General features: G+C 40.6%; 1 protein-coding gene across 13 annotated transcripts; it reads left to right on the forward strand.

Annotated features, from left to right (window-relative positions):
* Nucleotides 1–1828: 1828 nt before the first annotated feature.
* LOC123146315 (uncharacterized) lies at nucleotides 1829–10953 on the forward strand. Of its 13 annotated transcripts, none has more exons than XR_006472690.1 (14): nucleotides 1829–2348; nucleotides 3033–3828; nucleotides 5037–5104; nucleotides 5370–5501; nucleotides 5585–5683; nucleotides 6356–6435; nucleotides 6546–6595; nucleotides 6684–6763; nucleotides 6916–7062; nucleotides 8055–8149; nucleotides 8741–8919; nucleotides 9974–10057; nucleotides 10279–10348; nucleotides 10525–10953. XR_006472690.1 is itself a non-coding variant. In XM_044565940.1 (6 exons), the coding sequence occupies exons 3-6, from the start codon at nucleotides 8822–8824 to the stop codon at nucleotides 10620–10622; spliced, it is 303 nt and encodes a 100-aa protein (XP_044421875.1). In that variant the 5' UTR covers nucleotides 7551–7730; nucleotides 8055–8149; nucleotides 8741–8821; the 3' UTR covers nucleotides 10623–10953. The 13 variants fall into 13 exon arrangements, 1 of the variants encoding a protein (XP_044421875.1); XR_006472689.1 differs by lacking the exon at nucleotides 1829–2348 and adding an exon at nucleotides 2355–2604; XR_006472686.1 differs by lacking the exon at nucleotides 1829–2348 and having other exon boundaries at nucleotides 3627–3828; nucleotides 9974–10066.
* Nucleotides 10954–11443: the final 490 nt, after the last annotated feature.

Below are 11443 nucleotides of genomic sequence, written 5' to 3' on the forward strand. Positions count from 1 at the left end.
CTCGTCTGTTACAAAGGGATTTCATTTTTTAAAACTTATTTGAACTCCTCACTTTTTGTGTGTTCAAAATGCACCATTCAAAGCCACATCATCATGTTTCAATCCTTTCTGACTTCATTTGTTATTTTTCATGCATTTACTTATTATTTTGAGCTAGAAGACCCTAAAATTGAAAAGCATTTCAAATGAACTCTGAAAAGGTTGAAAGTTGGCATGATATCATCATTTCATCCACATAGCATGTGCAAGAAAGTTGAGAGGGTTACGGCAAAAATTGGATGCACTTCGTGTACAAAACGGACAATCTCTTTCAAAGTATCAGGATTTCATCCGGAAACTCGTCTGTTACAAAGGGATTTCATTTTTTAAAACTTATTTGAACTCCTGACTTTTTGTGTCAGGATTTCATCCGGAAACTCGTCTTTCAAAGTATCAGGATTTTTATTTATTTTACTGCTGCTTTTTTTACTTAATTTATTAAGGTTTATTTATTGTAGTTACTATAGTTTATTTTATTTTATTTTATTAAGGTTTATTTAGTTTTATTTATTTTATTAAGGTTTATTTATTTTATAAATATAAAAAATGAACATAGATGCACTTGTAGAGAAAATTCAACCTAAATTCATAATAAATTTCTATGAAATTTACTATGAATTTAGGTCAAATTTCCTGTATAAGGGCATCTATTTTCACTTTAAGAGAAGCTCAACAAGGCATAGAGGGACGGGCTTATAAACTGGTGTGAGCGCCCTTCGGTTGGCGAGGTGGGACTAAACACTGGCCACAACTAGGACCAGCCCTTTAGTCCCGGTTTGTGGTATGAACCGGGACTAAAGGGTGGTGGGCCAGGAGCGTGGCCCATTGGTCCCCGTTTGTACCACCAACCGGGACCAAAGGGTCCATCCGAACCGGGACCAATCCCCACGAGGCCTCGGCCGGCCCCTTGGGCTCACGAACCGGGACCAATGCTCACATTAGTCCCGGTTCGTGACTGAACCGGGGCTAATGTGAAAACTGCCCTGTGACCTAAGCCCTGTTTTCTACTAGTGCGAGGAGCATATAATGCAGGCTGAAATGCTCAAGATCACTGTTGGACAACTCCTCGATATCGAGCCCATGTCTCCGCTTAGAGAGGAGGAAATAAAACAGAAATATGTCCGGGGCCAACCTATGGTCGAGTCCGAGGAGGTCAAGAACCTCCCAACGAGAATGTATGAATTGCATAATTGGTACATGAAAATTGTCTGTAAATGATTTCTTTCTGTAATTTAAGTCTCAAGCTAGCTCTAGTGCTCATGGATTGATCATTAATTATCTGTAATTATGTATCCTCACTATATATTCTTTTCTGTGGTATTATGCAGGATGAAGATGTATGAAATGAAAAAAGCTGGACGCTATGGCATTGGGTTCATTGACCCAAATACCGTTAATGAATACACATGGAAATTGGAATGGTGTAGACAAGATGTAGAGAAATGCATGGTAGAGTTCTTGAAGCGCCTCAATAGCAATGAAGATATACTACTTCCTTACAACTTCGAGTGAGTCACACTGTCTTATACTACAAATTCTATTTTTGCTTACTAGCTAGATGTTAATAAGTGTATCTCTACTCCTAATGTCTCAGTTGGTAGTCCGCGTTCCGGGTTTTATTTTCGTCCCACCTAATACGGTCTTTTTTGGTACTTCTTTCGTCCCACCAGAGACGGTTTTTTTTCGTCCTCGATCCCACCTCCCGCATCCCATCGATTCCCACCTCCGCCCTCGAACCAGGAAATAAAAATCGGTATGCTCCCACTATGTCCACTGCTAAACCCTCCGGTTCATCGAAAAAAACTCGCACCTGAAAAAAATCTACGAAAATTAACCTACGCCCCGACCGCCGCCCGCGGGTCGCCCGCTCCCTCGCGCCCCTGTTGCTCCCTCCTCGATCCCGATCTGGATCGAGGGGACGAGGAGCTCCTGCCTCCCCGAGACCCCGACGGCCGGCCTCCTCCTCGCCCCGCCGCTGCGTCCGGCGCCGCCACGGCCTCTGGAGCCAGGGAAGCCATGGCCTGAGCTCGGCCTCGAGGTCCCCGCCGCCGTCTCCTGCAGCTTCTGCCCCGCCGCCTCACCGCCCGAGCTCGCCGTCGCGCCGCCGCCGGCTCTGGTCGCCTCCACCTCCGCTCCAGGCAACCCTCGGTCGCCGGCTCGCTGGAGCACGACGGCAGACGATGGATGCCTGGTTGTGTGCGACGGATGCAGTTCTCACGCGCAAGCTAGGGTTGGAGCCGCCAGCTCTTCATCCTGCCCGCCGGCGGCGAGTCTTCCCTTCCCGTACTGCCGCCTCCCCGTTATCACAGGTATCTCCACCCCTTCCTCTTTCCCCCTCTTCTCTCCTCTCCCTTCTCCCTCCTCCATCTCTGTTCCCTTCCCCCTCCCACCCCGTTATCTGTTCATGTTGTTGGCACCTGAAGAAGTTGGTGGCATGGTGAAGCCCCTGAGCAAAAGTTGCAGGAGTCTTTGAAGGAGTTGGAGAAGTCTTAAACCTGAGTCCGAATCCAATTTCGTGGGAACAAGCATATATTCCATGAATTTTCCATTAGATTCAGTGGACAGGTAATGTCCTCAACGACACTTGCACACACTAAACCCTAAAACAAACAACTAGATGCCTTGGATAATTTTGGCTGCATCCGTCTTGGTTAGTTGGTTTACATGTGAATTCACACGTTTAAAGGGCATGTGACCATTAACTTTATAAGTATTTATCCACGTTCTAAAGGAATTAAATAGGATGCAGTAGTGCAGACATTCAAAGGAGGTGGGAAGTGTGCATATGCTTTATGTTAGTTATATGCACAGGGCAGCCTATCAATATAGAGGTGTCATTCAGACAGAGCTCTTTGAATATAATAAGACAAAAGATCGGGTTCCTGATTTTTTAATAAGAAGATTCTTCTATATGTTCAGTTACATGATTTTTAATTTGATCATCTTCTTTGAACAATTTTTGTGCTGACTATGATATTTCTTTTGATTTGTAGGTTCATCTGGTCCTTTACTCCTCACATAATAACTGTGAAACTTAATGAGGAACTTCTGAAAAATGCTCCCTCCCCTCTGATGTCTATTTGGTTACTTATGCTTGTGTGGTCTGGTTGTTCCTAAGTGCTTTCGGACATTATTATTTGTGTGATCAGCATTGAGTAGATTGCCTGCGGCAAGATAACTTGAGTTTTTTTACTTAAGTAAACGATACGTAAATAGCTCTAAGTTAACTGGACATTTTGTCGCATTGGCTTGAATCTGCATGTTGCATCATTTGTGCACAATGAAAACTGTATGAACCTGCATTGGATGGTGTATTTGTAGGAAGGTTATCCTTTCTTCAAGGACTGGAAGTTTCTTGGTAAGTGTTCCTTTTTCTTAAAAACTCTGTGTTTGTTCGCTGTAATATTTTGTTTACATCAGGTTTCTCTTTCCTTTTGTGGGCATAATGGGCGAGACAATAATATTCAGAGAGTTGTTGTTTTAGGGAAACTTCTAACTCCATATGTCAGACCCATATCATTGTTGAGCATGCATAGTGTTCCTATGTCATTTCTATGATGTATTTGTTTCCTTTTATATCACAGTAGTCTTCATTTTGGCCATGTACCTTCAGACTGAACCAAAAATGGTTTGTCTGATGACATGTTTGAGGAGATTCTTGATATGAAACAGTAGATATGAGGGTGACCGTTTTTTTTGCAAGTTTTGTCCGTGGAATCTTTTTGCAGTTGATAAGACATGGGCTGGACTTACTTCCGATCTGCAATATTTTCGGTAAAGTGATTCAAGGTATGTTCAATTGTTTACTTAGGGTGGTTACTGAACCTCTTCCATTGTATAAAGAACTAACCTTCCATTTTAGAAAATATCCCTGCAGGTTACAAACCTAACTGATTGCTTGATAGTTCTTGTTTGAACTGTCGATATTTATAGCTTAATCTGGAGTAAACAAGCCATATAATTATATCATCTTACTATTCTTAGCACTGCATTGATAAGCACCCCATTCTTTGAAAATGTTGAGTTTTATCTTATTATAGGTTTTGATACCAGCACCATTTTGGGTCATAGGAGCGAAAAGCATCTCTTAAATCATGACTTGCTATACTAATCAAGAGGGAGGAAGCAATTAAACCTGTAGAAACCATGAATGAAAAAAATCATATACCTATCTATACCGTATATCACTTAATCATATGTTTGCATCATTGAGCCGCATTGTCAGCTGGCTAATGGCAACTGGTCCATGGAAACTCCTTAATAGTTAGCCAAAGAAACCTCATCGCGTGGGCACCAGATGGCCTTGCTGCGGCCCTGTGTTACACGCCTGTTTCACTCGAAGCCGTGCCCAGGAGTGCGTCGATGGTCGTTGCCTGCCTCACGCCAAGCTCATCGCTTTGGAATTAACTAGGCATAGGTCATTGTGATCAGGTGGGCAATGCGGCCATCATCGGCGTACAGAAGGATAAGCGGCGACAAGGGTGTAGACATGTGTGTGGAAGGAGGTGTTGAGACATGCTTATTGTCTAGAAGCATATCATATATTTTCTCCCGTTGCAAGCTATCTCCCCCTGCCTCTCAAAATACAGTAATTGATTGCCTGAATACGTATATGGAATGTGAATCAATATTGCTTACACTAATTGGAATGGAGCTAAATTTTCTTCAATATTTGAATATATGCCTTCAAATATGCAAGATTATACTCCCTCCGTTCCGAATTACTTGTCGCAGGTATGGATGTATCTAGATGTATTTTAGTTCTAGATACATCCATTTCTGCGACGAGTAATTTGGAACGGAGGGAGTAGTTTCCTTTATGAGTATGATGCAGGATTATCACTTATGCAGTTTGATACTTGTGCTGAAATCTTACTTTATTTGAATCTCGATTCTGTTTCAAGCATACTTTGTCGAATTCTCATTGGTTTCATGGTCTCTACAAAATAAAACATCCACTTTAGTTCTTAACTTCTCATTGGTTTCATGGTTTCCAGGAAACAAACATCCACTGTGTCAATCACTCAAGATGGTGCATGCAGTTTTCCTGAAAGTTAAGTCTGAGGTAGTCAACAATACATATGCATATATCAATATGTCTCCTGGACTTGAACTTCGATTAATGAAAAGACACTTTCAACTTTGTCAGTTTCATTCACACATTGTTGTGATCTAGAAAGCATACCAAAAAATTGCTTTTTGAAAATGCACTTGGCTCTGAACATGTATGGATCCCAGTGCACCATTTCACTCAATTTTGGAGAAATATGATAATACCCATGGCATTTGGTGCCGGCTGACCCTGACGGTGTGGCATTCGCCCTTTTCAGAGCCTGCTCCTACATAAAGCTGGGTGACGGGACGACGGCCAATTTCTGGGAGGACAAATGGTTGCCGGGTGGGCGTTCCGTCTAAGACCTGGCGCCAACACTGCTCACTTTTGTGCCCAAGAGCACAACTAGGTTTACTTCTGCCTTCCTTTTGACTGAAATTCCTTGTGTGAGCTCCTCCCTCTAATTCATGTCCTCCTAATTTATTTTTTCAGTCATCTATGGTTTGGATGGGGCTGGGTTCCTACAACGACGGCAACAGAGGCGACAAACACCACTTTGCAACCTCGCCGAACTGTGTTGCTGAACTGAAGGTACTGTAGCAATCCTTCTGGTTTGGTAGCTACAACCGAGATACTTAGCTTGTTTATGCCTTCATTTTTTTGTAGTAAAAAACATGATTCCAGCATGTGTAGAGTATTAGATTTCAGTTGTTTGTTGTAGTTTGTTTTGCAACCTCGCCGAGCTGTGTTGCTGAACTGAAGGTACTGTAGCAATCCTTCTGGTTTGGTAGCTACAACTGAGATACTTAGCTTGTTTATGCCTTCATTTTTTTGTAGTAAAAAACATGATTCCAGCATGTGTAGAGTATTAGATTTCAGTTGTTTGTTGTAGTTTGTTTTCAGGGTTCAGTAAATTCTGCATCAATATTTAAAATTTTAGTATCAAGCGATGATGAGCAAGGTCCGCTTCTGATTGTTGTATGCCAACCCATGTTTTCTATTCGTAGATGGTTGTGTTTTTGCAGTTGGCCTACATCTAATAATTAGTAGTTAATGTCTGGATTACTTTCGACCAAATATTTCGAAAGTTGCTTGTTCTTTTGTACGTATCTGTGTTGGATTATCAATGCATGATCTAATTATCATTTTCTTCATATCGATATCCAATTAATTACTACTACATCAAGGATCTTCATGTTGTTCGTTTTCTTACAAATCCACTCATTGGTAATGATGGTTTAATTTCTTTGATATTTTCTTCAGTTTAGGGACAGCAGCAGTTTTACCACCGATGGTGTTGCATGTAAGCTGGATGTTCTCATTGTTCTGTTGGCTTTGATCGGGTGAGTTCTTTCCTATTTCCTTTTTTGATGCCTCCGTATGCTCAACCTATTATGGTTTAGTTGTAGTGTGAATGTTTTATAGTTTATATTTTTTTTGTGTTCTCTGGCAGTGTGTATGCTATGAAGTTAAGGTTCTTAAGATTAATGATGTTTATAGAAGGTAGATACAGTTTTATCATTCATTCATGATCATATTTGGCCTCTCTTAGTGGCCAGTCTATGGTAAATCTAATAGTTGCTCTTGATAGTGATGCAGGATGTGAGGTACAACTATCAAAGTGACATTAATTTTGGTTGTGATTCCTATCCGCAGCCTCTTCTACACTAGGTGAGAAATTGGTTAAAAGAGTACATTTTATTACTTTTCTAAAAATATCTTCTGAGAAACATGATTATTATGTTCAGTAGTGTTGCTTCTCTATTCCAAAGGCACATGGAAGTTTACAGAAAAAAATCTTACAATTGTTTTTTTATCTTCAGAGAAGGAAAACACTCGACGATCTGGCTCTGTCTCAGGTATATGCTCCCTCGCCCGCAAGATCCGCTCTCTCCCATCTACGCATCGCAACAGCACTTCAGCTCCTCTTGTGGATTCTCACCAGATCAGGCCACCTCACTCACCTTCAGGTAAACCTTGAGCGACGACACAGTATGTTTTCGCGAACTAATCTTCTTTAGTCAACCTATCGATCCTTGTTGCGTGTGCTTCTTAATCGACATGTGAATAATCTGTTGATGCATGGAAATACATACTGACCTCCTATTTTCTTGCTGCCTGCAAGATAGTATATGCATGAATCTTGTTCAACTACAACAACCTGAAAGCCATGTTATTCTCAGAAAAATTATCATCTACGGTTGTATGCATATGCCTCTTGATATTTACCAGCTCTTCTTAGGATTGCCTAACTAGCATACATATCCTAGCTAGAACATAAGAGTTTGAATTTGTACATGTGAACTGCACATTAAGTTACTATCACCACTGTTTAACAACACTGTTGATTATGACTCAGGTTTGTAAACAGTCATCCATACCATAGGTACGTACGTTAATGCAGAAACACTACTGTGGAATTAGATGTAGTAAGTAGTAACTGCGTCAATCTGAACATTTTAGCAAGTTCATGCATCAACCTTAGGGTCCATCTGTGAAACAAAGCCAATCATATGAATTGAAGGAGCTACTGAAATAAAGTGGAAAGAACAAAGAGAAAATTGAAGATTATCTATATGAACATTCTGAGAATGGGATAGGAGAGGTGGTTCTTCCCAACAGGAAAAAGAGTGGAGCGGTACTGTTATCCTGCCTTTTCTACTACAATCCCAGTTAGCATAATAACATACGTGACATGAAAAATCATATTATCGATTCAATTATGATTCAAGCAACATGAACAATTATCCGTGAAATTCACTTCCAAAACCTGGTTTTATTTAGTTCTAACTTCAGGATAGACATTTACTGTATTGTAATTGCCAGACTTCCAAAATTCTATTATTACCATTGTTTAACAACACTGTTTTTGTCACGGGAAAATTATAGATGGATAAACGTCTCAAATCATACACTATAAAGCTTCCAACACTTGCTTACAGTGTCTTTCTTGTGTAATCAGTCTGTCGTGATGGACAAAGTTAAGATCCCAACAAAAAGTGCTTCTTGATGCTATGATGCAGCAACTTAACCTTCCAAATTACAGTTTACTAAACAGTAAGTGCTTCTCGATGCTATGATACAGCTTCTTGATGCTATGATGCAGAAACTTGATTCTATGGGCAAGTGATTCATGCTGCTCTTGGTTCTTCTGTATAATTGAAATAAGGAACAATATTTGAAAGTATGATAGTGTTTGGTTAAAACATATACCTCGGTCCATTACTTCAGTTTCTTCTTCTGAAGTTATGTGTTTTCTGCTTTTCTACTTCTTTGCTCTGCTTTACACAATTCACATGGCATTCGAGTCCTTTTATTTAGGACCAGGGAAAAACTCTAATTGTTAACTTTGTATTTTCCAACTAACTAGCACATATCTTGCCTAAGCGCATGCCTAGGCAAGCTTAAGCAATGCGTTCTGTTCTGGCCTAGCGCCTAGGCGCTTACACCCTTTCCCCCTTGCTTGCTTTGTTGTTCAGAGCACAGAAGAATTATATTCAAGTATACATCACCGCTGTTATTTTACTTGCTTGCAATTACAGTGTATTTTAAAACACACTTGGCGAACATCTGCTCGTGCTTACAATGCTCTATGAGGGAAATAATAGATCAATACTTGCTTTTTTGCTCCTTTTGAACGGTTGTCAGGACCTCGCCGGCAGATCCCTCAGCTATCAGGGAAGGCAGCCATCAGCAGAGATTGAGGGCGCCTCTCCGGCGAGAGTGCTCATGTCGTGGTGGTTTTCCACCAGCAGCGTGGGGGAGGCGGTGTCCTCTGCAGCTAGGTCTACTTACTGGCGACCTCACCATCACCAGCCCACCTGCAGGTATGCTAGCTCCTCTTCTATTAATGGAAAAAGGAGATGCTCAAATGGATTGGGTGGTACCTTCCTGAAAGTATTGTAGGGATGGACATATGGATTGATTGGTAGGCCCCTGAAAGCTACACAGATCTGAACCGATAACTTCAATAAGAATGTGTATCCCAGCTCCTTTTATAATCTTGAATCCTTCTCGGTCCTACTAAACTGTAACTCATGTTTCGTATTGGAAACAATATTTTGGACATTCCTAACCTGGCCAAGGGAATGTATTGCCCACCTACAGTGAGAGATACATACGAAATAGGGATGAGTTACAGTAGGTGTGCATACTGTACTAACATTTTTGCTATCTTTATGCTCCATATGGATGGGAACTAAAAGGATGATGATATTATTCTACCTTTCAATATTTGGCGGCGCATGTTTAAGAAAATCATAGTGACTAATAAGCATGTCATTTTCTAGAAGGGGCTTGACTGGAATGTATTTATATAGTTAATAAAATCATAGTGACTAATTCTTCAGTTCCTCTATTTAGATTAGAGGTGTATGCATGCATATTAGCCAAGTGATCGGTCTTTCCAGGTCAAAAGAGAAAGTGACCAATGTTTTGGCATATTTTCCTATTAAGAATAAATGGATATGCCCATGCACGTATGCACACAGATTTCAGGTTACAGTTTAATTAGGAAACAGATGATACCTCATTGTTTCGTCGTGGTCTGAGAAGAGGGGATATACTTGGTGAATATATATGTTCCACCCGACCATTGTGTTTCTTGGTCTTTTAACTATTTTGGTTGATGGTCGATCAAGAGGTAGTAGAAACAGATGCAAAAAGAGAGGTGCAGATTTGAGAACTGGCTGACTACAAAAAATAACTCTATATGAAGATTAATTGTAAGGATATGATGCTTCAAGAAATAATGTGCATAATTAAGTCTGGTGCTTTTAACTAGACATGTTGATATGGCCATTGTTTCTTGTTGTGCTTCACCGGTGTCGATGCCACCAACTTCAAGTTCGTCCATCTTGTGATAATGTTTTTGGATTATAGAGCATTTGTAAAGGGCAGTTGATCTTCTCATTGGTTTCATTGGCGTTGTATGCAAGGTCTCAAAAGGTCTGCTGTTCCTGGATGGTGCGTGTGGTATAATCCCCATCTCCCCAACTTTTCTTTTGTTACCATGCTTTTATCATCATTCACAGTAATTTCTACTTGCGCCTCTTGTCATGTGCTCCACCATTCTTCTCCTGTTCTAGGTCCAAAATGATTTGTTTAATTGTGTTGTGCATGTTATTTCACGGTTGCATCCTTTTTGGTGCTCTATTTAAATCTTTGTTCTCCACTCACTGCCTTAGATAGCTGCATATGAGGATGTACGAAGGATTTGGCTGCGAACTCAATCAGACCATTGGATTGAAGCTGAAGGTATACTTTGGCTGCTTTTCCTGTTGTTTTTGTTCCTCTTTTCATGTGTGTTCAGGATTTTCTCCCTCCTTTTTTTCCGCTTTAGAGCCTCAAATTTGACAAGCATATGTTGTCGATTAGTGAGTAATGAATTGACAATATCTTGATCTATGTTGACTCTCATTCTCTACTTTCAGGGGGCATTGCAAAGATACGAAGGAACGGCCTTTCGTTCATAACCTGGTCAGCTACACAACATCTGGTCGTACATGTTTCTGTTGCAGCGGCCCAGTAACGTGGAGAAGAATGGCATACGCTGAGGATTGTGTCAGCTGATTTTCTAACTCATGTTTAGCTCATGGATTCTCATTTATCTCTTCAATTTACACAAGGAGGTGCATTATCAGCTCTTATGTATTTTCTTAATAACCGTTGATAGGAATGACAACTATGTTGAGATGTGGTAGACCATTGAATGACTTTTGGTCCAGAATGAAAAATAGAGGCATAATTATTGTAATTTTGTTGCTGCTAATTTCTTTCAAACGAAGCATGGCTTCTAATCCACAAATCACGCTAACTAATGTTCATCACTTCATAACGCCTATAAGAAGTATCTCTCCTTATCTACCTTCCTTCCTAATAGCATTGTAAATATTCTATCATAAGCTTCTTAGAACATTATGTATCATGAATAATCCATGTGTTCCTATCTGCCCCTAAATATATTTTTGTTCACTCTTTCTATACTTGCCTCACTCTCGCCCCTTGCGCCATTGGTGCAACGGGTCATCGATCAATGGCTCATTTAGAACACGAGTTACTGGATTTAGTGAGAAGCCTGAGGGTTGTGAGTTAGCGGGATGGGGGTTGGGGTTGGTCTGTTCAACTACGGATGTCTAAGTGGAATAATTTCCCTACATTAGAAAATGTGGCAAATTGCATGAGCGAGTGGTTCATTGCCTTTTTTCCAGGGGATGTTGCCTTATTTCTACAGTAAGCAAATAAACAGTGTGATGAACTTAATAACTCTACCCTTATTTGCCATTTCCTTCTCACATATTGTATGGGTTTTCGGATAGCCTAGACATACTGAGACAATTTGGGGGTGTCGAT

This window comes from Triticum aestivum, chromosome 6D, assembly GCF_018294505.1.
Source record: "Triticum aestivum cultivar Chinese Spring chromosome 6D, IWGSC CS RefSeq v2.1, whole genome shotgun sequence".
Lineage (NCBI taxonomy): Eukaryota > Viridiplantae > Streptophyta > Magnoliopsida > Poales > Poaceae > Triticum > Triticum aestivum.